Below are 23,464 nucleotides of genomic sequence, written 5' to 3' on the forward strand. Positions count from 1 at the left end.
TTATTTAAACCAGCATGCCAGTACCAATTTAATCCACGTGTCACATTTGTTGCCAGAAACACAGTATCTTAATTCAAAATATATTATTAAGTGATTTTTTTTTATTGTTTTATATGTTTGTTTTATATTTGCAGATATGAACTCAATTCCATAGATAAAGCAAAAATGAAATCACTGCATCTTTCAGTCAAATCCTTGAAAAATGCAATTCTTACAGAAATCTCCAAATGTCAAAAGTTTTTGATACCAAATCCCAGCATGACTTTTTCTATGGTGTTCCTCAAGGTCTTGGTGTCTTAATGTGGTATTAAGGAGGGAATATTGATAATTTTTATACATTTTTTGAGTGGTAAAAAATTGTTAAATTTAGCACCAAATCTGTGTAAGAAATGGTATCAACCCAAAATTGCAACAACTTATGAGACATAACAGAGCCTGGGAATGACCATCATACTCTTCTATCATAATAGTATATAAGGGTTTAGATCGTCACAATTTAGTTTAATTAATTAATACATTAATTAATTCATGTTTATATTCTGATTTATGACTAGAAAAATTTATCACACTGTGCTGAGCTGCATTTCAAATTCATCTTCAGGTTCCCAGCTTCCAGATGATGTACACCACTTCTATGTGACATCTACTGTTGACCTGCTATCTCCCCTTAAAAAAGACAAAAACAGGTCTATTTTGGGTCTCCGAGGGTTTTTGTTACAAGTAAATGTGCTTTACATTCTTACACAATCAGCAACATGTGACATGTTCAGAGGAATATAACACAGAAGATACAAGAACATGCAACAGCAAAAAAAGAAAAGAACAGGACAGAAAAAAAAAACTAAAAGACATCTAGTCTACAGGAATTGAGACGTTTTCAGTTTCTTATACAAAGGGGATCTCAGGTCATCATGCAGTTTGTTCCAGAGAACAGGACCAACGTGACAAAAAGCACCTTCACCAGATCTGGATCTTATCCAATTAGAAAACCACCACCTGGATGACCACTGATTGGGTTGAGGCCAGCGAGCAGTGAGTCACCAAAGGCCTACATACATCACTAGTTGTGGTTGCCATCTAGTGGTGACTTAACATCTTCTTTGGGGTTCAGCACCAAGACACATGTGACTCACAGTTTGTTTCATTACAGATGATGTGGAGACGCCTTCTTTCCTCTCTGGTCTTGGAACAATCATAAACTAAAATATTCCCCTCTGGTGGGAACTGTGCTTGGGAATGTTGGCGTGGGGCTTGTTTTGCATATTGTAACCCCACAAGACTCAACTTGCCTCCACCTCCCATTTGATTGGTATGAGTATTTTTTCCTTTTCTTTTGTTTAACTTTCCATTTCTATTACTTTTTTTATTTTTTTAAGGCTTTTGTTCTCAGAACTCATTATTAATCCCCACCCCTCACCTCACATGCATTTACACACACATCCCAATCACACACAATACACACCACCACTATTTATCTTGCACTTGATGAACTCAACGTGTACCCTCCCACACCTTAACTGTAACTATATTGTGTAAATGCCATAACCTGTTTTGCTGTTCTGTCTTTATGTATACGTTGTGGCATGTCTACCATCGTTTAAGTATGTCTTGTATCTTTAAAAAAGAATCTAGCATTTGGTTTATTCACTAGGAATTCAGCTCTCATCATTCTGTTCAGGTAGAGAAGTGCTTTTTTCTTGTGCGTGATACACTACATATATGTAATCCATTGACAGTTAACGTGACACCCTAACCTGAACAGTGCATTGAGAAAAGGGGTATGTTAGCTGCAATTTTGACTCACACAGTTGAGGTGAACATCTGTACAAACTAGTCGATCGATTAAAATGTCTAATCGCGATTAATTGCATGATTGTCCATAGTTAATCGTGATTAATTGCAAATTACTAACACATTTTTTTATCTGTTCAAAATGTACCTTTAAAGGGAAATTTATCAAGAATTTAATACTCTTATCAGCAGGCAGCTGTTTTCAACAATCTCTCACTGTACACTACCTGCTCAGCACCAAACAGCAGACAGACACAGGTAGGTGGTGAAGAAAGTGTAACATTTAGCTGCTAAGGAGACAGATATTCCCCTCAGGAGTTTGTTGGAGACCAAAAAACAGAGCTAAATAAATGTAAATATATTGCACTTCCATTCATCAGGTGGCCAGAAACATGACTCCAAATGAATGATAATGTTGCTCCATTTGTGATGTGTAAATACTACGCAACTGTTTGCTGACATAGCATAGGCCTATTAACGTTCAGGGTTGTGTATTCATAACTTGTTTCTACTGAAACTGTTGTTGCGGATTTAAGAAAATGAATAACATGCTTGTCTTACATTTACAGTAATTACTTTTTACCCAGGTAAACTCATAAACAAAACGTTAAGACTGTATGTGCAACACATGTGTCTCTGCCTGTGTGCTATGCAAAGTATGTGGAGAAGGCGTGGGTGTCAAAAACAAGCTGCTGACATGTGAGTGGGTGAGACTCACATGTTCCGCAGACTGACAGACATGAAATGTGACTCTGCAGGCTGAGAAATGCTGCTCTAAAACAGTTGAGGAGCAGGTCCATTACATGTAGACAAACTATTAGTTAGCAGTAGTTGAACTTTATTCTATCTTAAATTATTGTTATTCATCCTTTGTTAGGGTGATCATAGTTTCCATCCACATTCATTTCGGCACATGGGAAATAAGAGTTTGCATTTGCAAATGCAAACATCCTTATGTATATATATATATAAAATTAAAAAAAAAAAAATATATATATATATATATATATATATATTTTATTTATTTCTATATATATTTACTGTGTATATATATATATATTTATATATATATATATATACTTTGTATATATATATATATCCAGTATATATATATATATGTACATATATATATATATATATATTGTCATCACTATTATGTAGTCATATTATTTCTGTATATTAATCTTGTCTCTAGGTGGAGGCTTCAGATAAGCCCAGTGTTTTTTTTTTGCCTCTTCCTGTATATTATTTATTTTTTGTTATGTTTGTGTAGGCTTAATTTGTGCAAAATAAATAAATATTATTGTTATAGTTTTTAATTATTATTTTATATTTCTTGTAAACTTACTCTTAAACTTCTCATAATAAGACTTTTTTTTCTTGTAAACTTATAACTTTATTCGCGTAATATTACGACTTTTTTCTCGTAAACTTACGAAACTTACTCGTAAACTTCTTATAGCAAGACTTTTTTTCTCCTGAATATATGACTTTATTCTCATAATAGTAAGACTTTTTTGTCTCGTAAACCTATGACTTTATTTGCGTAATGTTATGACTTTATTCTCATAATATTACGACTTTTTTTCTCGTAAACCTAAGAATTTTTTCCGCGTAATATTATGACTTTATTCTCATAATATTACGACTTTTTTCTGTAAAATTATGACTTTATTCTCATAATATTACGACTTTTTTTCTCGTAAACCTAAGAATTTTTTCCGCGTAATATTATGACTTTATTCTCATAATATTACGACTTTTTTCTGTAAACTTATGACTTTATTCTCATAATATTACGACTTTTTTTCTCGTAAACCTAAGAATTTTTTCCGCGTAATATTATGACTTTATTCTCATAATATTACGACTTTTTTTCTCGTAAACCTAAGATTTTTTTTCGCGTAATATTATGACTTTATTCTCATAATATTACGACTTTTTTCTGTAAACTTATGACTTTATTCTCATAATATTACGACTTTTTTTCTCGTAAACCTAAGATTTTTTTTCGCGTAATATTATGACTTTATTCTCATAATATTACGACTTTTTTCTGTAAACTTATGACTTTATTCTCATAATATTACGACTTTTTTTCTCGTAAACCTATGACTTTATTTGCGTAATGTTATGACTTTATTCTCATAATATTACGACTTTTTTCTGTAAACTTATGACTTTATTCTCATAATATTACGACTTTTTTTCTCGTAAACCTAAGAATTTTTTCCGCGTAATATTATGACTTTATTCTCATAATATTACGACTTTTTTTCTCGTTAACCTAAGAATTTTTTCCGTGTAATATTATGACTTTATTCTCATAATATTACGACTTTTTTCTGTAAACTTATGACTTTATTCTCATAATATTACGACTTTTTTTCTCGTAAACCTAAGATTTTTTTCCGCGTAATATTATGACTTTATTCTCATAATATTACGACTTTTTTCTGTAAACTTATGACTTTATTCTCATAATATTACGACTTTTTTTCTCGTAAACCTAAGAATTTTTTCCGCGTAATATTATGACTTTATTCTCATAATATTACGACTTTTTTTCTCGTAAACCTAAGAATTTTTTCCGCGTAATATTATGACTTTATTCTCATAATATTACAACTTTTTTCTGTAAACTTATGACTTTATTCTCATAATATTACGACTTTTTTTCTCGTAAACCTAAGAATTTTTTCCGCGTAATATTATGACTTTATTCTCATAATATTACGACTTTTTTCTGTAAACTTATGACTTTATTCTCATAATATTACAACTTTTTTTCTCGTAAACCTAAGAATTTTTTTCGCGTAATATTATGACTTTATTCTGCAGGTTGTTGTCCTGCTGTACCCTAACCCTCCACCGACAGATGTCGCCCTCCTCTCTCCCTCAGGAACAACAACAGGCTGACAGACTGACTGACTGCTGCTTACAGCTGTGCTGCTGCTGCAGCTCCCAACACACACTCACACACACACACACACACACACACACACACACACACACACACACACACACGGTGTCAGCGAGTCAGGGTTTCCTCGACAGCGTCACCAGCTCTGCTCTCCGTGAGTCCCGGTTAAACGCACTCCCGGTTGTTTTTCAGAGCGTGTCCGCGGTCTGCTTGGAAGGAAATGTGTTTGTCACTTCTGTGAGTGTGATATATCTCGATGGTGTTGCTGTTTTATCAAGAAGGAAACCTGTGAGAGCTCCAGGACGAGGAGACAGACTGACTGCTGCTGCTGTCCACTTCACTTCACCACAGCGGTGAGTTTACTCTCATGTCCTGCACGGTTACACATAGTTACATAAACCAACCGTATTTAACTCATTGTACACTGAAATGTTTACTGACTCACACAATAGAGGCAGCTTGTTGTTGTGTGTTAATCTGCATTGTCCTCCATGAATCTTGCACAATCTCAAGCAGCACTCTGGGGACAAAAACAGGTCACAGCATTTAAACTAAACTGTGAAGAGGATTAAAAACCCAACTCATTAACTGAAACTACCTTGAAGAAACTGTTAAAGTTGTTTATAGGAAATTATAAAAGTAGCTTGTCAAGTTTTAAATGTGACAAGTCATGTTTACAAGTAGCCTAACTTGTATTTTACTCCACAATTAGATGGGAGTTACCTTTTATTATGGTGCAGTATTAAAGGGAAACACACTGTTTATTGTTTATTTCTTAGAAAGAACAATACTTTGAGCTGAAAGAGATAGTCGATTAATCAATTAGTTGATCTAACATTAATCGGAGACTATTTTGATAATAGTTTGTGTGATTTTTAGGGCTGTCAAAAAATATTTGATAGTGATTTATTGCATGATTATCCATAGTTAAAGTGGCAGTAGGTAGCATGTTTTTGGCATCATTGGGCAAACTTCCATAATAACCTTACAGCATATTGTAGTTCAAGTGTTCTGAGAGATAACTAGACTTCTGCACCTCCTCATGGCTCTGTTTTCAGGCTTTAGAAAATCTAACCTGTGATGGGAGACTTTCAGAGAGAGCGTTCCTATTGGCTGTTCATTCAACGGAGCCGGCTGTCAATCACTCGCGAACTCTGATCAAACGGTCAAACTAGGCAGCGCTGATCAAATATGAATCAATATTCTGTTACTGTAACGCCTATTTCTCGCCTTTCAAAATCATCTTGTAGTGTACTGTTTATCTGTAAAATGAGAAAGTTTGCTCCGGCTGGTGGGCGGTGCTTGATATTTCCTCAACTGATCTCAACATAGCGGCCGGGTCACAAACATTCTCATTTTACAGCTAAACATTGTTGTGTTCCGCTGCCCTGAAGTGGCAAAAAAAACAACTTTGGGGCGCCAAATTAACACAATATTTAAAATTGTACGCACTGTGTCTTTAACTTAACTTAATTGATGAGAATATCGAATGCAAACATAACTTTACAATGATTCAGATTCCGATTCAGACAACTTTATTGATGCCAAGAATGGCAATTCAATTCACAGCTTACCCCACAAACACACACAGACAACATCCAGACAAACATCCAAAATGTTACGTCAATCACAGACCAGTAAAACTGAAAAACACAGGTCGGTAAAGGACAGCAGATAAGTTAATACAATATAATAAATAGCAATAAAATAGATAAAGAGATAACAAATAGATAATAAATAGACGTTGTTACATGATTTATAATGTAAGGGAACTGTCAATAAAAGTCTCACCTGAAATGACTACTGTCTGAGTTTGATAACCTGATAGCAGAAGGAATAAAAAGAGTTGGCGTAACGGTTAGTTATCCTCACAGGTGCCTGATAACGGCGGCCTGAAGGAATCAATGGAAAGTCCATTTAATTCCCTGACAAACATGCACAGATCTACAGTAATGTTTTTTCGCGGACGGTGCAATCTCACACTACCAGTGATACATGCATTGAATTCTGCAACGACCTACATAGCAATAGAAAAGGACATTTTTCTGCTTTGTACCCGAGGGGGAATTCCCTTGTCTTCCTGTTTGCACACGTCTGCCCTGATAAAAAAATAGTATTCTCACGCTTTTTACATTTAAGGTAAAGGTTTCTCCAAAACATCAGCAGTCAACGTGACATTGAACACATCAACATAACATCAGCACATAATGTACATTTTACTGTAATGTGATAAAAAACAAGGGCGTGTTCCATACTGTGTGTCATCCTGTTGATATTGTTCTAATGTCACCACACAGCAGAGCTTCTCAACCTTTATGTTTCATTACCCCCTGTTTTAGACTCCAAACTTGTCATGACCCTTGTGCAGTCAACTTATCAGGGACAGTTTGGGGTTGTATTTGCAAGAACACAGAACAAGCTCAAAATGGATTTTATATGGGAATTAAGTATGTCTTATAAATAATCTTTGTATAAAAAGCAATAGGGACTAAATGGCAATTAGAATACGTTTACACATTTTACTACAAGATTTTACCAAACTTCATGTCATGACCTTGAGCATGTTTGTGAAGTCCACACCTTTTCATCCAAACAGAGTTGCTATGATGGTAGTTGAGTCTGTTACTGTGTGTTATCAGCGTGAGACCCAGAGTGAAAATACTTGTCTGTTCTGTGGTGAGCAGAGGTTACAAAGTTATAATGCCATGACTACAGCAAAGTTGATGTTGGTGGAAATGAACATTGTACTTCTCACTCCTGGCCCTCGCATTGGGACTATTCACATTTATGTATTTAGCCTAACCCAACGCAAGTACGGTAGTGAAGATTATGTAACAGTAATTATTTTTAGCATATTGTCTGTGAACCTGTTGAACCACAGAGCCGGACTGATGCTGCACTTTGGAGGTTGATATAGATTATGGAGAAATTTTTGGGCAAGTAACCTTCATATTTGGCTATCATAGCGTTGTCAAAAAGATTTGTAATGAGGCAGGATATTTTACAGATTATGTGGATGACAAAAACATAAATTATTAATTTGTTCATCAATCTTTATCTTACCCTTCATTTTTCCATCTGGGGCAAGAATTAGCATGTTTGCTTCCCTCTTAAAGCTCATTGCTACTATAGTGTCATGTGTGATAATGATCTTTTCAATTGGCCCAAAAAATCCATTGTTTACAAGTTAGGGTCAAGAACATGTGATACCTCAGAGACACCTGATCTTATCCATTCTCACGTGTACTCTTTCTTCACAAAATAGCTTGAGGGACTTGTTCTTATGTTTCTGGCTGTTGACACAAATATTTAGGCCATGAAGTAATCATAATTCCAGCTATTAGACAGGTGTTAAGTTGCCATCAAAATCTAAAAAAACGACATTGCTGTTCTGAGTAAGGAGGCCTCTCCAGTTAGATTATAAAAATACTCATTGTGACGTATTTTTAAAGATATTTTAAATGATAGATCAGGCTGAGAAATACCTTGGGAATCCTAATCACAAACTCACAAACGGCCAAACTTCTCGGTTGAAAAACTCTGCTTTATAAGATGAAAATAATATGAATCCATGTCTCCGTAAACAAGATCGAAACGAGGCCCAGATTGAAGTAAGGGATAGATTGCACATGTGCTGGCAGGAACTCAGCACTGTTGGCTGGAAAACTTGAAAACTGTTCGCTCCATGAAGGATAAACTGTGCATACCGTGTAGATAGTATGAATAAAACATTTTGATTTAGACCTGCTGGTCCTCCCCGCTGTCCAAGAACTGCGGCGTGCTATTCATCACATGGATTCTTTTTTTTCCATGTTATTTCAAATTACACGGAAAAAAACATGTGAAACTTTGGACAGGTCACGTGTTATCTCTGGGTCATCAGCAATCAAAAAACTGACTTTGACGGTAAATGCCTGGCAACCACTTGTTGTAAAGTGAATCCTCCCCGCTGTCCAAGAAGTGCGGCGTGCTATTCATCACATGGATTCTTTTTTTTCCAAGTTGTTTCAAATTACACGGAAAAAAAACCTGTGAAACATTGGACAGGTCACGTGATATCTCTGGGTCATCAGCGATCAAGTTGCCTGTTAGTGTGAAAAAAAAACTGTCTGAGTTTGACGGTGAGTGCATGGCAACCACTTATTGTAAAGTGAATGCCATGCATCGGGGCAGGGAGAATGTGACGTCTAGTGGCGGAATGTGATCGATCTAATCAATAGCACCTTTAACGTAGTTGAAGTGAAGCTGCTGAAAGGAATTGAAAGTAGTAGTTGAAGGGAAAACATAAAGTGAAAGCAATGAATGCAGTTGAAATGTCAGCAACTCAGTTATAGAAAGAGTTGGAAGTTTCAAAGCCCTGAAAGGAGTTAGTGGTATCAGCTCAAGTGGAAAAAACAGAGAGCAGATAAGATGTCATTAATTCAAATGACTTTGATGAAAGTCTGAAATAAGATCCTTTTAAAATAACTATCTATCTTAAAGCAGTACAACAATATGATTCAGCTTAACAGGTTGAACAGGTTTAAATGGGGTCTCTCGGGTTCCTGTCCTAAAGACTTCCAAGTATTCAGTAAAATATTTGCGTAGTGGAAACAGAGTGAATGTTAGGATATAGAATAACAGATAAGCTGCTATATGTATGCACTGGAACGGGTTTTACAAAGTCAAACATTAAGTAATTTGATGAACGCTTTTATGTAAAGCATTTTACAGCTTCTGTGACGCTATACAGTTTCATCATGGGTGTACCCAATCTCTCCTCCGGAAAAAAAAGTTAAGGAGTGTTTGATGGTGGTAGTGGGCTGGGCCTTCATGGGCTGTGTGGTTCAACTGGGTGGACTTCGCTGAGAAACTAACATTCGCTACATGTTTCCTCCACAGCTCAACACCATGGCTGCCGCTCTCACCATGCTCCTCTTCTTCTTCCTTCACACCTTCACTGCCTCAGCGCTGGAACTGGCCTCTGAGCGAGGTATGTTTATGAAGATATATAAGTAGATTAGAATTTTAGACCATTTGTTGGCATTTCAAATTTTGAGACGGATTTAAATTTGATGTTTATTCTAAAACATACATAACATATTGTGTTGTTTTGCCACTTTTATGCTTGGCATTGATTATGCTTTCTTTGAAATCTGGTGTCTTCTGATGCTCAGAATTTCAAGTGTTGTTTATCTATTTGGTGTGGAATCACAAATTGCACAACACCAGGTGGAACAATATTTTGAGATAAATGTGCTTTTAATGGGCCGCAGGACAATTTCAGCCCGTAACAACATAAACATGTATGTCCTACTCTGTGCTTCGTGCTGCTTTGGCATTCAAATGAATATGAAATGTGTTGCACAACAGCGAAGCCCTCTGCACAGAGCCACACAGAGCGGCCAGCGGATTTCTAGTGAAGTGGCTTCCCAGGAATTCTAGAGAGCAGAGAGTACTCTACCGCTGAACAATGGGAAGCTGTTATGTGTGTTGAGGCCCCCCTTTCTGCCAAACAGCCCCTCAGTGGCAGTGGAAACACTGTGTATTTGCATACATGGGTCGTATTTTTTCCACAAAGATATAAACTAGGCGACCATTAAAGTCACGCGCGGACATCCTGTGCTTTGTCTTGTTACATAACACTAGTAGTTTAGCGGGGTTTAGACGGAGGACGCGTCCCCCTCTACTCCTGTTCTCCATGCTGCTTAGTTTTATTCCATTTTTGTTTCATGCCTTTATGAACAAAACTGCTGTGTTCTGGCATGCATTTTTTCCCCCCCTGTAGCATAATAAGGGAGTGTACATGTAAGCTGTCAACTTGCTGCCAAATTGCTTATTGAAATCCATGCCTCAGCAAAGTTTCTAATGCAGACATGGTAGCAAGTTTGACAACTTTTAATAGCCGATAGCAGATTTCTGAATCGCTGCATTCATCTCAAATTATGTCGAGTGATTCAAAACAGGTCTGGTGTCGCTGTGGTGAATGGCTGCTTTGGAGAAACTCATACATGTAACTGAAGAACACATATAAATTTAACATGTTCATGGTCTCAGTACTTTCTTAGAGAGGTACTTCATCATGCTGACAGAGGTTATAACTGACCCCAACCATGCTTTGAACAGTTTATATGAATTGTTACCATCAAATCGGAGATACAGGGTTCCACGATTTAATAAGGTTAGACTGAAGCACTCTTTTGTGCACCAGTCAATCCTAAAACTAAATATGGAGCCTAATCGCAGATCAAATGTACGTTGAAGGGCCCTGAATATCGTCTTCTGTGATTGTAATGTTTAAATGTAGGTATCCTTGTTTCTTGTCTTTGTCCTTTCTGTGATGTTGCAAATGGAGCTGCTGTGATGCAAAACAAATTTCAGACCTGTCTGACAATAAAGTATTATCGTATCGTATCGTAACGCTGGCTGGCTACCTTTTGCTAACTAGCAACGTTAGCTTATTTAGCTCATTTAATTGTAAGAAAACACTGGAGACATGAGGAAATACTCAGAGTGGGGGAAGGGGTGTTAACCGCTAACAAAATAATTGTTTTATTATTTTCTAAATGACAAAGCGCTTCAAAATTTGAAGGTGGTTTCAGACAGCAATTTTGCTAATTAGCAGCGTCAGCTTATTTAGCTTAATTAATTGCAAGAAAACGCGAAAGACATGAGGAAATACTCGGGAAGGGGTGCTAACCACTAATAAAATAATCGTTTTATTTTTTTGATAAGGGTTTCATGTCTATTGAAGCCTTGTATAGCTACTCTGTCAGTCAACCAACATGGTCTATGAGAGACTTTTAGAACACGAGTTGCTCAAAATAACTCCTCTCATCTTTGGAGCACCTCTCCGCTGGAGGAAGGCTACTACTTCTAGGAACTGAATGGTCCCTGTAGGGGTGAACGTATATTTCTTACTCCTCAACACCTGAGCACCACGGTTTATATCACCCAGGAATCAGGACATTGGTTCTTGATGTGATTACGGGGTCATACTCTCGTCACTTTCGGGCATACACAAGCTTTTTCTCTTTTTTTTTTTTTTAAATGTTTTTTCCCATAAGGCTTGTTAGTAAAGTGAAATGTTCAGTAATCACAGCTGAGAGCATTGTGGCTCTTAGCCAAGCAAGGAAATGGCTTTTTTCTAAATGCAGAGGACAAGGTACTTCCTCCGGAGAGTGCACTGATTGATTGAACACGTGACTCTCTAAATAACCGTTTGCCCTGTGTGCTCACAGGAAAGACATTAATGAAGGCTTCCCACCAACACAGCTGTGCAGATGTTGTTAGATGCTATAAAAGGAAAAACACACTTTAGACAATGCGCTGTGTTCTACATGATAATATATGGGCTCTGCTGGAGGTAAGAATGAGTCCTTTAAAAGGAATGTAATACAAGCTGCTATTTCCTGCTCCCTTTGAACCCTTTGTGGGTTTATCAGAATAGACTGAGCGAGGATGTTTTGTTTTCATCCAGATATAGACTGTGTCGGCAGCACTCGGAGAGAAATCATGCTAAAGTAAACATGTTTACTTCATACGCCTGTGGCAGTTTGCCTGGAGAGAGAGAGTCCTGTAATGAGAATATGTTGTAAATTGATATTACCATATTGAAAATTGTGTGTGCGTGCGTGTGTGCGTGTGTGTGTGTGTGTTCTGATAGCTGTGTCCTGAGAGTGCTCGGCTTCTACTGCTCACATGTTTACTTGCACTAGAAGTGACCTCTGTTTGGCAGCTATTGAGCAAACACAGCAGCACTTACTTTGCCAAGCACGCAAATGAAGGTTTGCAAGTTGATCCAGCAGCATATATTAAGGTGGACTGGGTCAGAATTAGGCATCATTAGCTGGAGCAATGCACTTTTTCCCATTTTTGTTCTCTTTATATACTCACTCTCACTCAGTGGTGGAAGAAGTATTCCTTACTTAAGTATTGTCAGCAAAATGTAAAAAAATACCTAATTGAGAGTAATTGTGCGGCATATAATATAGATTAAAATATTTAATCGCAAATTAATGGCACGTTTTCTTATTTGTTCAAGACAATTGGAAATCAATTAACAACACAAAACAATGACAAATATTTTCCAGAAACCCTCACAGGTACTGCATTTAGCATAAAATATATGCTCAAATCATAACATGGCAAACTGCAGCCCAACAGGCAACAATAGCTGCCAGTGTGTCAGTGTCCTGACTCGACTATGATTTGCCCCAAACTGCATGTGATTATCATAAAGTGGGCATGTCTGTAAAGGGGAGACTCGTGGGTACCCATAGAACCCATTTTCATTCACATATCTTGAGGTCAGAGGTCAAGGGACCCTTTCGAAAATTACCATGCCAGTTTATCCTCGCCAAAATTTAGCGTAACTTTGCAGCGTTATTTAGCGTCCGTTGCTAGTATGACATGGTTGGTACCAATGGATTCCCTAGGTTTTCTAGTTTCATATGATGCCAGTATCTTCACTCTAGCTTTAAAACTGAGCCAGCTACAACCTAAAAATCGCAAGTTGCGTTAATGCGTTAAAGAAATTAGTGGCGCTAAAATAAATTTGCATTAACGCGTTATTGTCGTGTTAACTTTAGCAGCCATAATTGAAACGGAATTGGTTGCAGATAAATGTGTTGAAGTCAAAGGTACAATGTTGCCCAATGATATCTAGTAGTACACGTACGAATAGGGGCGGGTGACAAGGTATACGATTTCATATTGTAATACTGGTATATTTCGTGATATAGTACATTTTCTGGGAACTCATTTGGGAAGCCATTTACAGATGTAATGCTCTGAATGTGTTTGACAAACCCTATAAATTAAATACCCTCAAAGGTGGTGAGCCTTTGAGTTATGATTATTTCGTTCCCAAGGTCAATAATTCATTTCCATGCTCAAGCTTTTTCAAATCGTTTTTAGCACAGTTCTCGAGTAAATGTGCTGCTCTCAGTCTTTGATATTTGATTTATTCAGATCTTTAAGTTCAATAATGTTTAATAAATAATAATAATAATAATACAAACAAAAACAGGAATATACCCAAGTACTCTCACACACCCAAAAAATAAATCAATACATTATCCCTGCCCCCCACACACACACACACACACACACACACACAGCGCACACACTATCCACATGTCCTCATTTATCAAGATGAAATGAGCCACATAAATGCTCCGCATAGCTGAGTGTCAAATTGATTTTTCTTTTAATCCTGAGCTAAGCAGAGTTCCGAGGAGGAGTCAGGGATCTGGTAAACAGGTTATTTTTAACCTGTAGCACCCTTTCCCTGAAGCACCCTAAGCAGGCCAGAGGTATTCATCATCTGTCCCCGGCGCTGCCTCGCAGCTGTGAAGGAGCCATCTTGTCCTCACACGTCTTGGTGCTCAGCCAGCCCATGTCCTCGTGTGTTGTTCCTCTGTGACATGTTGACGTGGTCGGATGACTGCTGCTGCTGTCCCCAGAATCATTGATCACAAAGCCTCCCGGTAATGCAATCAGCAGTGTTTACTTAATGGAACATAAAAAAGGCTCCCTCCGCTCTTTGTTTAAGGGGACAGTTCACCCACATTGAACTTCACTTACCTCTAGTGGTACAGTAGCTAGTCGGGCTGGGACGATTTACCTATCTCCCGATTCGATACTATCACAATGCTTGGGCTCCCATTCGATATGTATTGCGATTCTACAAGAATTGCGATTCGATATTACGATTTATCGCGATTTTTGTTTTGCTTTTTTAACACTAGACCATGAGAAAAAGGTGAATCATACACTTCTAGGGACTTTTACTTTGGAAAATATCTAAATTAATACATTCAAATGTTTGATTTTCAGCATGTATGTAGTCAGAGATGTCCTGAAGTCAAATATATGCGTATATCCAGACCTCACAGTCCATCCTCTCTTTGGACCTTATAAGGCCTTCTATGCCTTCACCTCCACACTGAGAAATAGCTTTTTCCCTAGAGCGATAACTGCACTGAATCAGTCCACTAATTGCCCCCCATAACGTCTCTGCCACCATAATTAGCTGACTTTAATACAACACAGTGACAGCTGTTTACACTGTTTTGGTTTGATTGCACATCTGATCTATTTGCACTATTTTAATACAGCAGGATACTGTTTATAATGTTATTTTATTTTATTTATTTGATATTATTTTATTTTTTATTATAAATAAATAAATAAAATGTATATTGATATAAATGTGTTTATATATTTTTATTGCTATTTTAACTTGTACTTTTTTACCTTATTTATTACTATAGCACTGATACGGAAGTTGCAAACTTAATCTTGTTGTACTTGTACAACGACAAATATATTCTATTCTATCAACAGCACACTTAAAAATGTTGTAATGTTTTAGTATGCAAACTGTATATACTTAATTGTGTATAATTTTGACTGTGTGAACACACTACAGACCGACAGGAATTGGCACACAGCTAAGATCTGCTGCAAGAGAGTTGAAGAAACAGGCTCTGTGCACACATGGTTTGGTTTTGTGCAGCTAGTAAAACAGGATCCAGTAGTACTTTGTGTGCAAATGCCTTTCTGAGTACAGAAAAAGCAAATACTGTAGATCATTCCACGACAGCCGTGGCAGTGAACTCTGTGGCCGCAGCTTGAAGAGCAGTAAAAAGAAAATGTTGATATTCTCCCTGTGGCTGCCGGGCTGCTCACTGGATTTAGGCTACAGTCCTGTCCCTGGCGTGCACGCAACGATGAGTCACACCAGTTGTAACGCAGAAAAGAAAGCGAGACAGATTTTTACACTATCAAACAAAATTAGATGTGATAAATATAACATACAAGATTATGTTTCTCTCTTCCTCTCTCTATGTTCCCTACAGTTGATCCCCAGATACTTCCATACCTCACTGGTTGCGTCTCCACCAACATGGAAACTTTCCACTGCAGATGGAATGTCGGCGCTTCCCAGAGCCTCTCCGAGCCGGGAGCTCTCCGCTTATTCTACATTAACAAAAAGTAAGGGAGAAAACAGAAATATGTGCTTTTTCTGTGTGTTTAAGCAAATCAAGGTAACGTGGAAAAAAGGGAATATTTTTTTAATTTTTTTATTTTATTATCATTTTATTTGCATACAACTAGGCAGAGTACAAATAATGTCATTACAACAAAAGATAACAATATTGACTATCCAGGCTTTTAAACAATAGTGAAATGAAATTAATGGCTAATCATTACAATAATAGAAAAAATATAATAATTAAAAAATAATACAAAAACAAATAAAAAATAAAATATTGTTGTTCTTTTATAAACATAAAGAAATTTAAGAAAATAGAAATAATGGAGTATGTAACATGTAAATGATGTACATAATGCTACAATATATAACACAATATACGTAAAGAAATAAAAGTAAGTACTAAAATAAGAAAATGAGAATATAAGAAATATGAAATATCTACAAATATAATAATAATAATATTTGCATTAAGACATGCAATATATATAACAAATAACCACAGTGCAAATAAGTAAATACAAAATGCTGAGAAGTGGGATCTATTAAGTGTGTTAAATATACAATAAATGCCAGAATGGTATAAATAAGAAATGAATAAGAATATTTCATGAATGTACATTATAAATGGAGTATTAATAACAGTATTATTGTACAGTTAAGTCAGTAAAAAAATAATAAAAAAGTGAATAATAAAATAAACAAATGATGCTGTAATAATAAGTTGTAATACACAGGAGTGTATAGTTTTGTTTTTAATCTGCCCATATATATTTTAGTTTGATTCAAGCATCCTATACAGTGCAATACATGGTGTGTGACGCAGATAAAGACAGAAAGGAGAATGTTAGGAAGAAACAAAAAGAGAAAAAAATGGATGCGCGATAAGAAAAGAAGGGAAACAAGTTGTCAGTTAGAAAATGTGTGTAGTCTAAGTGAATGCAGGTTAGAGACGACTTGTAAACCACCTCAAAAAACCCTCTTTACCCACATTTGCAAGGTCAAGCAGGGTCTCTGCATTTACAACTCAAATGAAACATGGTTGTGTCTAAACCTTATCTGGCATTTGGCGCACCTGCTCGCTCTGTGTTGACAAGGCAAAAGTCCAGTTCAGGCTGACACTTAGTGGTGAAATATTACTATATCTGAGGGCTATAGTATGCACACCATAAGGCTGTGAGATTTCTTAAAGATGCTGGTTAAAGGATGCACTTCAAAAATCATAAGTGTTGTTCATTTGTGAACGTTTAAGTATCATAAATGTTTGTTTGCATCAGAGCTTATTTTCTGCAATGATCCAAAACTCAATGGAAAAATCCCATTGGCTTTTTGTCGAGGGAACCCAGGGCGATGCTAACTGCCTAGTTGGCTTACTAAAATACGTCATCCCTGGAGCACTCTATAGCTAAAGCATTAAGTATATTCTGTATACCCTGTTAGGACTATCTGTTATAAAGATGCAAAAATATGTAGAGAATGCTTTGAGTAGATTTTCTGACTGAATGATGAGGTGTTTCCTGTCCCCTCCTTTCTCTAGTTCATGCTGTTTTGTAGACTTCATGTTGTCTTCCTCCCCCAGCAGAACCCCTTCTACCAAAGAGTGGAGTGAGTGTCCTCACTACAGCACCGACAGGCCAAACGAGTGCTTTTTCAATGAGAACCACACAACCATCTGGACATCTTACCATATCCAGCTCCGCTCAAGGGATCAAGCCAAACTCTATGACGAGAACATCTTCTACGTTCAAGACATCGGTGAGTTTACTGCCTCACTGCGCATCTGTACATGATCCAAAGTACAGAAAGTTGATTAAAAACCCATGTACAGTACAGTCATGTCAGTTTCTTCATCTGTGCCGACGACAGCCGTAGCCAGAGGCATTATGTTTTCGGGTTGTCTGTACTATTCTCATGAATGCAATATCTCAGGAACGCCACTTGGACTCAAGGAAGAACTGATTTAGATTTTGGTGGTCAAAGGTCACTGTGACCTCACAAAACACATGTTTGGCCGTAACTCAAGAATTCATATGCTAATTATGGCAATTTCACACTAATGTCTAACAGGATAAAATGATGAAGTGATGACATTTTGGACAGACATGCATGTATATGTTTGTCCATATTCTCACATAAATGGATATCTACTCCGGTACAACATAACCCATGAGTCTTTGCGTCATGGCAACTATTGTTGTTGGATGTTATAAATACTCAATGCTACAGCATATAATGATATTTTAGATAATAGTGTGCCTCCACGTTTCAGCGGCACAATGAATGAACTGGAACGCTGACTGTTAGTCAGGTCTTATCACCCAACATCAGTGTTTGATCTCACTAAAGCTCTTGTGTCTGAATGGGAACAAATCCCTGCAGCCAGGGTTCCAAAATCGAGTGGAAAGCCTGAAACCAGAAGAGTGGAGGATTAATGCTGCGGTTTTAGAATGACATGTTAAAGGTACAGTGTGTAGGTGTCCTCTTACTTTTGCTCATGTCATGTAAAGGGCAGGGATCTCTTGACACGAGGATCAACTTTTTTTCCCTTAACAAATGGATTCATTTAGTCCAATGGAGGACTCTCTGACTCCAACGAACATGCCTCCACCACCCATGTGTTATAGAATGAATACATGTGTGTGTAAACTGTAATAATACACTATCAGCTAAAAAGTCTTGATCAATTGCTGATGATAAAACAATTTTTTTCTGGCCTGTAGTGAAACCGGATCCTCCAGTCGACTTGAACTGGACGCTGCTGAATGTGAGTGTGACCGGCACGTATTATGACATCATGCTGAGCTGGAAGCCGCCTCAGTCCGCAGACGTGGAGATGGGATGGATGACGCTGCAGTACGAGGTCCAGTACCGCGACGTCGATGCGGACCTGTGGGAAGTGGTGGGTGTTTTATTTTAGTGTGCTAAACTACAACTTCAGCTAAGTCGATGTTAGTATCATATTAAATGATACTTTTGTGTGCATCAGTTAACCTCAGTACAGTTACTTTAAAGAGTCCAAGACTTTAATATACATTGATTGATTTTTATAGTAAACTTTTTATTAGTGTCAAAGGAATGTTTCTTTAAGAGAACATTGCGATGCCGCAGCACTGCTTCTGCTAATTGAACGTTGTTTTTCTTCACCACAGGTCGACCTTGTGAAAAGCACACGTCGCTCCATTTATGGGCTTCACACTAACGTCAATCACGAAGTCCGGGTCCGGTGCAAAATGCTCGGTGAGAAAGAGCTCGGAGAGTTCAGTGACTCTGTATTTGTCCACGTCCCATCTAAAGGTAAACACTCGCTTGGATGGATGAAGCTGTTTCAAATGCTGTTTTTTCAATCTTACATTATACCTGCAGAGGCTGCAGCTGAATGTCCTTGTCCTTGTCACCGTGAATAGACCTTTCTGCTTACAGTTCGCTTAGCAGCTCCCCCCTCCTTCCGCTTAGCATCAGAATCACTATTTGAAAAATAAATGATATTCCAGTATATTCCAGGCCCTCCTCCACTCCACCAAGCACCATCACGACTCAACTTTTGCCCCGTCTAACTTGCACAAACATCAGCCCACGCTTAATTTGCATGCATTAACGCATCAACAATCACTCATTACTGCAGTTTAATTGTATAACTGTTGCGGCATTCTATCCACCCACACATTGCACAAATCAATCAATAACAACCGCATGTATTAAAGTCCATTACAACCTTTAAAACATGTGTCAAAGTCCTTCATTAGAGCGGTAAAGTCTTGGCTTGAGCCCTAGTAAGCCTGTGTATTAAAACGGCGGTGCCTTTGTGATCTTCTTAATGCTTTGATCAGAATTTACAAGTAGCTATGAGTGAATCCAGCCCCATTTTATACCTAAATATTAGAGACATGTGTATACAGGTCTAAACCAGGTTATTCTAAAGCACCTTTCAGACATGCAAACATTTTCTGTTTTAAGGACAGAGTCATTACATTAACAGATAAAACCAGCAATGTTATGTATTTCATGTCTGAAAAGAGCTTCTGTGATTTATATATTTCTCAAAACAAAACCTAATAGCCTTTTATGGCCTTTCTTTCATCTATCTTTATATTTATTTTGATGATTTTATGGTGTAATAAAGTGTGAATTTCTTTGTAATTTTTTTTCCCAGGGTCGAGATTCCCAGTGATGGCCTTGCTCATCTTCGGTGGCTTGTGTTTAGTGACCATCCTGATGTTAGTTATCATATCGCAGCAGGAAAAGTAAGTATTCTACAACCATCAGGGTTTTATGTGTAGGACTGGAAGGTATAGAAAAGCTTAGAGAAATGAGAGTGCTGCTCATTCACCAGCGCACTGTGTGGGCTGCTAGACCTTGCAGAACTGCCTCAGTGTCTGTATTATCATTCAAAGGTGTTGAACTGCGAGGCATTATGTACAGTATATATGCTCTGCTATGTTTATACTGAGGTCTGAAATCAAGTGTGTTATGTCAAATTTCACACTTTTTTTTCTTCCTTAAGATTGATGGTTATTCTTTTGCCTCCTGTTCCTGGACCTAAAATAAGAGGAATAGACCCTGAACTACTCAAGGTATTCATCTACATGTTATTATGCTTAACCATGACTTGTCCTATTTTACTAGCACACTCTGTATTAAAGTGATTCTTCACCTAAAATGTATAAGGGAAACCATTTCCAGGCCCACAGGAAACTTTCCCAGTGGAGCTTTTTGAATTTTAATATATGAGAATATTGTATCGCTAGTTTTTCCTCGCAAAATTTTAGCATAAGTTTGGAGCGTTATTTATCCTCCTTTCCGACAAGCTAGTATGACATTGTTGGTACCAATGGAGTCCTTAGGTTTTATAGTTTCATATGATGCCAGTGTCTTCACTTTAGCTTTAAAACTGAGCTTGTGACAACCTAAAAATCACAAGTTGCGTTAATGCGTTAAAGAAATTAGTGGCGTTAAAATGAATTTGCGTTAACTTTGACAAACCTAATTTAAAGACACTATATGTTTGCATTAGAAAATTGCATTTTTCTCTATATTCTCAGATTAATGAATATCTACTCCGGTACAACATATCCCGTGAGTCTTAGCTATTTACACACTGTCAAAGCGTCATGGCAGCTATTGTTGTTGGATGTTATAAATACTTAATGCTACAGCATATAATGATATGTTGGACAATAGTGTGCTTCCAAGTTTGCGGCAACAGTTTGGGGAAGGCCGTGTCCTGTTTCAACGGCACCATGTATGAATTGGAACGCTGACTGAGCTTTAAAATTGAGCCCGCTATCACCTAAAAATCACAGGTTGCATTAATTAGTTAAAGAAATTAGTGGTCAAAGTTGAACCAGGAAGGACACTTTTGCTTCCAAAGAAAGCTTAGTCAGTTGGCTAATCTGCGGGTCAGACTGCTTGTTTTCTTGACCTGCCTAACTTCAATTGAAAGCAATTAAATTGATGATAACAATGTTACATTACTGATAGAAAAGCAACAAAAATACGACCAAAGTCGTAATAAACTTGAATTAGGCCTGAAGCAGCTGACCTAACTCGCCAGCTGAAAGTGGCCTCTTGAGTGTATCAACTCTATTTTCTTTATCTCACAGAAAGGGAAGCTGAAGGAGTTGACATCCATCCTGTGTGGCCCCCCTGATCTGAGGCCGGAGCTGTACAACAACGACCCCTGGGTGGAATTCATCGATCTGGACATCGAAGAGCATAACGACAGACTGACCGACCTGGACACGGACTGTCTCATGGAGCGCTCCCTGTCCTCCAACTGCTCTCCCCTCTTCATCGGCTTCAGAGACGACGACTCCGGCCGGGCCAGCTGCTGCGACCCGGATCTCCCCAGCGACCAGGAAGCGTCGCCTTTCCTTCCACTCATCCCAAATCAAGCCCACAGTAGGGAACCCGCCTGTGAGCCAAGCTCTCCGCTCCAGAGCCCCGCCACTGGGGAGCCTCCTTTTGTAGCACCGGGCAGAGAAGCGCTGTACACCCAGGTGAGTGAGGTGAGGTCATCTGGCAAGGTGTTGCTGTCGCCTGAGGAACAGACGGAGGTAGGGAAAAGCACCGGCAAAGACACAGAGAAAGACATCATGGCGGAGAAAGAGAAAGAGAAGAAGGAGTTTCAGCTCCTGGTGGTGAATCCAGATCACGGCGGTTACACATCAGAGATCAATGCAGGAAAAATGAGCCCCAGATTGTCCACAGGAGACATGAGTGAACCCTGCCAGACAGGAGACGTGAGTTCTTCACCGTCACCGTACCACGAATCAGATACCACCCCCATGTCCCCTCTTTACCCGGCTCCTGTCTACACCGTGGTGGAGGCTGTTGACAGGCAGAACAGCCTCTTACTTACACCGAACTCGTCACCTGCCCCGCAACTGGTAATCCCAAAAATCATGCCGACACCAGACGGCTACCTGACCCCTGAACTTTTGGGGAGCGTCACGCCATAGATCGGCGATGAAAGTTAAGAATTTTCAATCAAAGGCACAGATAAGCTTGGGAACAGTCTTGGAGATTGACTATTGAGGGTCCCAAGGTTGAGCGTTGAATGTCACGTCTCCTAAATATAGTCAGGGGCATCTGTGCCTGTCCTGCTACCACCTCTGGCCTCTCGCTGCTCCCTCTGACAGGGGCTGTAAAGGGTAAGTTGGAAGTTTGGTATGAGGGAGGAAGAACACGTGTGTTTTACTGCAGTTAAGGAAAGGTCAAAGAGAAACTCTTATCATTCATTTGGAATCCTGGTTCTGTTCAGTTGATGAATGTAAGTCTTTTTACTCCTTTGGTTTGGTCTCCATCAACTCCTGAGAAAAATAACTTGCTCTTTAGCAGTTAAGTGCTTCACTGTCTTCACTAGCTAGTTGCTCATTTTGTTTGTCTGCAGTTTGGTGAAGCCAAAACAGGCTAAAAAAAACCATTATAGGCATTTCATTCAATGTTGATATAAAAGTATTGAAATAAGCTTCAAATAAAGAGTACATTTACAGTAATTGTACTGTCACATGCTTCATTCCTACCATTTTATACATATCAAAGGTGTTCTTTTTGATAAAATAGGGTCATGTATAATTGATATACTCTGTGAAAGATCATGTGCCCTTTCTTTATGAATCAACATTTTGTATGGTTTTCATGTCTCATTCTTTTTCAGGCTTTTACAGTAAAAATGTAACTTAACCAACAACAAACACAGTTTTTATTTTTTTAAATTACTACTTATTGGGCTTCATATATCATGTTGTTACCAACACATGAACTCCTGAAAAAGTAAAATAAAGCATGAGTTGTACGTGTGTAAAAGAATCAACTGGAACATAAAATATTGAATGCTAATTACTTTAATACCATTATATACCATAGATTTGTATTTATTTTTTTATATTGTGAAATTCTTTCAGAGCTGAGAGCAAATATAATTTCGATTGTCAGTCTTATGCTCAATCAGTATTTCTTTTGCATGCGCTGTAAAAGTTTTATTTTTAAAAAAAATGTTAAAAGTTGGGAGTACATGGTGATCAGTGTTGAATTTCTACAGTTAGTGCATTTTAACTGTTCAAGTGTTACAAATAAACCAATTTCATACTTTTGCCATTTGTCTTATTAATATCAGCTAGTTTTAAACTGCACAGATGATTACAATTATTTTCTATTTATAGTGAACTAAGAGGAATACTAGTATGTCATAAAGAAGTCATAGTAGGTCAAAAACATTTTCAAAAATGTCATTGTATAGTATGTCAAAAAAGTCATAGTAAAGAATGTTG

The 23,464-nt window shown here is 37.8% G+C and overlaps 1 protein-coding gene across 2 annotated transcripts; it reads left to right on the plus strand.

The window, feature by feature from the left end:
- Positions 1-4,809: 4,809 nt before the first annotated feature.
- On the plus strand, positions 4,810-23,287 carry ghrb (growth hormone receptor b). Of its 2 annotated transcripts, XM_037753202.1 has the most exons (10): positions 4,810-4,868; positions 4,996-5,067; positions 9,596-9,686; positions 15,559-15,694; positions 17,275-17,450; positions 18,416-18,594; positions 18,845-18,989; positions 19,846-19,936; positions 20,197-20,266; positions 21,296-23,287. In XM_037753202.1, the coding sequence occupies exons 3-10, from the start codon at positions 9,605-9,607 to the stop codon at positions 22,151-22,153; spliced, it is 1,737 nt and encodes a 578-aa protein (XP_037609130.1). In that variant the 5' UTR covers positions 4,810-4,868; positions 4,996-5,067; positions 9,596-9,604; the 3' UTR covers positions 22,154-23,287. The 2 variants fall into 2 exon arrangements, with proteins under 2 accessions (XP_037609130.1, XP_037609129.1); XM_037753201.1 differs by lacking the exons at positions 4,810-4,868; positions 4,996-5,067 and having other exon boundaries at positions 9,566-9,686; positions 17,278-17,450.
- Positions 23,288-23,464: the final 177 nt, after the last annotated feature.

Source organism: Sebastes umbrosus, chromosome 19 (assembly GCF_015220745.1).
Source record: "Sebastes umbrosus isolate fSebUmb1 chromosome 19, fSebUmb1.pri, whole genome shotgun sequence".
Taxonomy (NCBI): Eukaryota; Metazoa; Chordata; class Actinopteri; order Perciformes; family Sebastidae; genus Sebastes; species Sebastes umbrosus.

Excerpts from the sequence above, each read along its gene's own strand:
- ghrb (XM_037753201.1), top strand. The coding sequence starts at position 9,581 with ATGTTTCCTCCACAGCTCAACACCATGGCTGCCGCTCTCACCATGCTC. Across the intron at positions 17,451-18,415 it reads CTTCTACGTTCAAGACATCG|TGAAACCGGATCCTCCAGTC; the intron begins GTGAGTTTACTG and ends TCTGGCCTGTAG. Across the intron at positions 18,595-18,844 it reads ATGCGGACCTGTGGGAAGTG|GTCGACCTTGTGAAAAGCAC; the intron begins GTGGGTGTTTTA and ends TCTTCACCACAG.